Source organism: Solanum tuberosum, unplaced genomic scaffold (assembly GCF_000226075.1).
Source record: "Solanum tuberosum cultivar DM 1-3 516 R44 unplaced genomic scaffold, SolTub_3.0 scf00240, whole genome shotgun sequence".
Taxonomy (NCBI): domain Eukaryota; kingdom Viridiplantae; phylum Streptophyta; class Magnoliopsida; order Solanales; family Solanaceae; genus Solanum; species Solanum tuberosum.
The window spans coordinates 166,435-170,270 of record NW_006239164.1 but is presented as its reverse complement, the minus strand read 5'-3'; the positions used below and the strand labels follow the sequence as shown (position 1 = coordinate 170,270).

At 29.8% G+C, this 3,836-nt stretch overlaps 1 protein-coding gene across 1 annotated transcript in view; it reads right to left on the bottom strand.

Moving 5' to 3' along the window:
- Window positions 1–3,836, bottom strand: part of LOC102602304 (uncharacterized) — an 8,805-nt gene that overhangs the window by 1,565 nt on the left and 3,404 nt on the right. Inside the window, exons 2-3 of the mRNA XM_015313235.1 lie at window positions 2,673–3,245; window positions 779–903 (exon numbers count right to left, since the gene is read on the bottom strand). Of these exons, the coding sequence (XP_015168721.1) occupies window positions 779–903; window positions 2,673–3,245 (698 nt within the window). The remainder of the gene's footprint in view (window positions 1–778; window positions 904–2,672; window positions 3,246–3,836) is intronic.

Below are 3,836 nucleotides of genomic sequence, written 5' to 3'. Positions count from 1 at the left end.
CAACCGATCCATTCAACACACCACAATCACAATCACAAGTTCATTCTCAATAATCATACAATCAAGAAGTGATTCATGGCATATAGTTATTCATTTATCTCATTTATAACAAGTGTGATCAACAATGCAACATTCATATACAAACATTAATTTGACCATACTTAGCCCTAGTCATCATCTAAGGCTTCTTTCTAAGGTTTAGTCACAATTCATCGTAAATCATCAATTCAATCACTCTAATTTATGATCTAGCACGCATTCATAAATCTAGTTCTATTCTTGATTTCATAGTCTTATTCTTGAACCAATTGTATCCATGATAACAATTCTAGAGTCCTTAACAATTCATCGATTTCTCTCATCAAGGCACAAACCCTCATACTTTGATTTCTAGGGATTACTCATGGAATTTACTTGGTGCACGAAGGTCTACACATAACCCTATCATTGATTTCCATATATTATGTAGTAAGCACATATTTATAACTACTCAATTCATAAAACCTAGCCTACCTGGGCGCCAAGCAGTTACACGACGTTTTTGACTTCGATTCAGGTTTTTCCGGGCTTCGTGACGGTGAATTTGGCCAAGAATCCGCAAGATATCACCATCCTCACGCTAGAAATCTCCTTCTCCTTCTTTCCCAATCTTAGAGCAGCTTTTCTGAGGTTTCTAGGGTGTTTTACGACTTATTTAGGTATTTTAGGAAAAAGGAGAAAATAGAATTTCTCGTAATTTACGTTCTGTCTCGCTTATCCCGCTCTGGCACCAACTTACCCCACCCTAACGCCGCCACCCTGGTGACATCTAGCCCGCTCTGACGGGAGAATGGCCCAGAATTTTTCCCGAATTTTTGTTCCTCCTAAATAACGACGGTTCGGATCGTTACAATCTGTTTCTCCCTGCAATCAGAATAGAGATCAAGAACATTAATAATGAAAATACAAATTAAGGAATTGATCAAGTACGGTTGAGTTCTCTCTAAGTTATTATTATCTAGCTAACCCAATTAAACAAGAATTTCAAAACAATAAAACTAGTGAACACTAAATGTATATTAGTATATATTTTCTCCCTTTCAATTTACATAGCATAATTTGAAATTTAAGAGTCAAAATTTTTATTTTAACCATACATTCAGACATAGAATTTTTTTAAAAAAAATTGGAAAATTAATTTACATATATAGAAACTACATTAAAAAAATACTATAAATCACAAGAATAAAATAATTTAAAATATTTAAAATGCATACCAATAAATCACGGTCAATGATTATTTTTGTTCATACTCTTCAAATTTAATTTCCGCAGTAAAATCGACCTCCAAAAATTGTTCTTTTATAAGTTTTATTTATTTATTTTCTTGCAAAATCAATCTCCAGAGGTCAATTTGTATTTTATAATTTCTAACGCTAAAAAAATCGACATCTGAAGATCAATTTTATATTAATAAAACTAAATATTAACTGTTTTTTTTAGTAGTAAATGTAACAATATAACTAAGCATGCATGTGATCAAATCAGCCATTTTAGCAGCATGTAAAATGAGCCATTTTGAGCTTACTTTATTAAATTGTAGGAAGTTTTACCTATTAAATTTTGTCTTATGAAGTAGGAGCTTTTTTTTAAAAAAAAAAAAAAGATTCATTATATAGGCCTATTATAAATTCTAAACCTATGCAATGTTCTTGGAGCATATTTAATTTGAATTTGGAAGTCTGATTTTAAGTTTTGATTTTAATTCAACGTTTGTTTATGAAGTCGGTATAAATTTTAATTATGATTTTAATCTTCTTTTAAAATATAAAACTTGACTCATGAGATTATATTTTACAGAATAGAAAGACCCATAATTGTTATCTTTATAAAAAAAAATTATGATAGAGTAACACCATGGACGAATTTGAGATTTGTTAAGACAAAAAGGTCTATACATGTCATAAGCTTGGGTTGAGTACTCTTGTGGGGGAAAACCTTAATTAACAAAGACGTTGAGTCTGTAAAGGAGGGTGTATGTGACACGTATGATGAAGGGTATATCAAATTAAAGAGAAGGATTGACAGACTTTTAGATTAATAAGATTCTAAAAAAGAGATGCATATCATGACACTTAAGCCATATCCCACATGAGAATAAGAGAGGGAAGTAAAGAAATAGCTCAATTATACAAACTCATCACCCGTGAATTATACAAACGAGACAGCTTAAACTATAATTACAATTCGTTAATACACAAACTATAGCTATGAAAAATAATTAAGTTTATTATAGTGGTTATTTGCGAAAATTCCTATAGTTTAAATAGTCAAGTTTCTCGTTATTTTCAATTAAACATGAGAGATTACAAAATCATCATCACCATTTTCATTTCCATTCTCATAATAAATATTATGCTTTATCTTTTCCTTACGAAAGGAAGAAAATACCTTTCTATTATAAGTTGAAAGCGAATTCAATAGTCCTCGTATTGATAATCATTAATCTCTAAATTGATTCTATACATATGATCAGCAACAAAAAATTAAAACAAATGCTATATTGCCAAGAAAAAAATTACATAAATGAATAATTCCAAATTACATAAAATTAAATAAACCACATTTTTTTTATTGATAACATTTCATAGTGAAGTATCTCATTATAATTTGAATTAAACATGAGATATTACAAAATCATCATCACCATTTCCCTTTCCATTGTGATGAATATTATTCTTCATCATTTTCCCCTTGTGATCATCATTAGTTATCACAAAATCAAGATTATAAAGCACAGTAACAAGACTAATAGAACTCAAAAAAACCAATACAGGACCAAATATCCAAAGTACAAGTGTTAATGCAGTATAGAACAACCTATTAGCCACAGCATTTAATATAAATGCTTTTTCAAGTAACTCACAAATGTAGTCAATACTCAAGATGAATATTCCCAAATCATTATGATCTTGTTGTGGACAATTGATGAGAAAATTCACTTGGTTGATAAACCTAATTGATATAGAATAACAAACAAATGAGAAGAGAAAAAATAATAAAAGTGTAACATATTTTAGTGCAACCATAAATTCACCATGACCACCATAAACGGCGTCGTTTAACGGCTTTTTCACACTATAAGTGCTACTTATAACAGCAGCAAGCCCAGAACATAAAAGAATTGAAGTTGTTGCCATTAGGGTTGATCCCATTATTGTGTTTCTAAATGTTTGAACAGCCAATATGTTTTTCTTCTCATTATCCTGCAAAAAAAATGAATGTGTTAGTTATGAGCTATTTAGTGATAGATTAGCAATATATTCTGTTGTCACGCTAACTGGACGATCAATAGTGTTCTAACTTATTCTCCAACGTGACTCGAATCTTCAACCTACTATAGTGATGTGTTATGTATAAGGTAATGATTTGTTTATCTTTAGAGAGTTTCAATAATTTAATTCATTTAAAGTATATTAGAGTGACGTTATGATTTTACCATGTAACAACCCTAACAAACAAACCCTTTTTCCCAAAAGAAAAATAGTCATATTTTTCTTTCTTTTTTTCCTATCATTTAAGGAATTTCATTAGAATAATAATTTGAGCAAAAGAGGGTAATATTTTATTTTTATTTTCTAGATTCAATCAATTTTAATTTCTCAAAGTAGGTAGAAAATGAAATTTAGGAAAAACAAATGTTGTCTCCCAAATGTTTTCACTTGCAAAATGACCATAATATATATATATAAACTTCTCATACGGTCACCCCACCCCCCCACCCCCACCCCAAAGAAAAAAAACTCTAAATAATGAGGTAAAAAGTGAATTTTTTATGGACGTTTTTTTTATAAAAT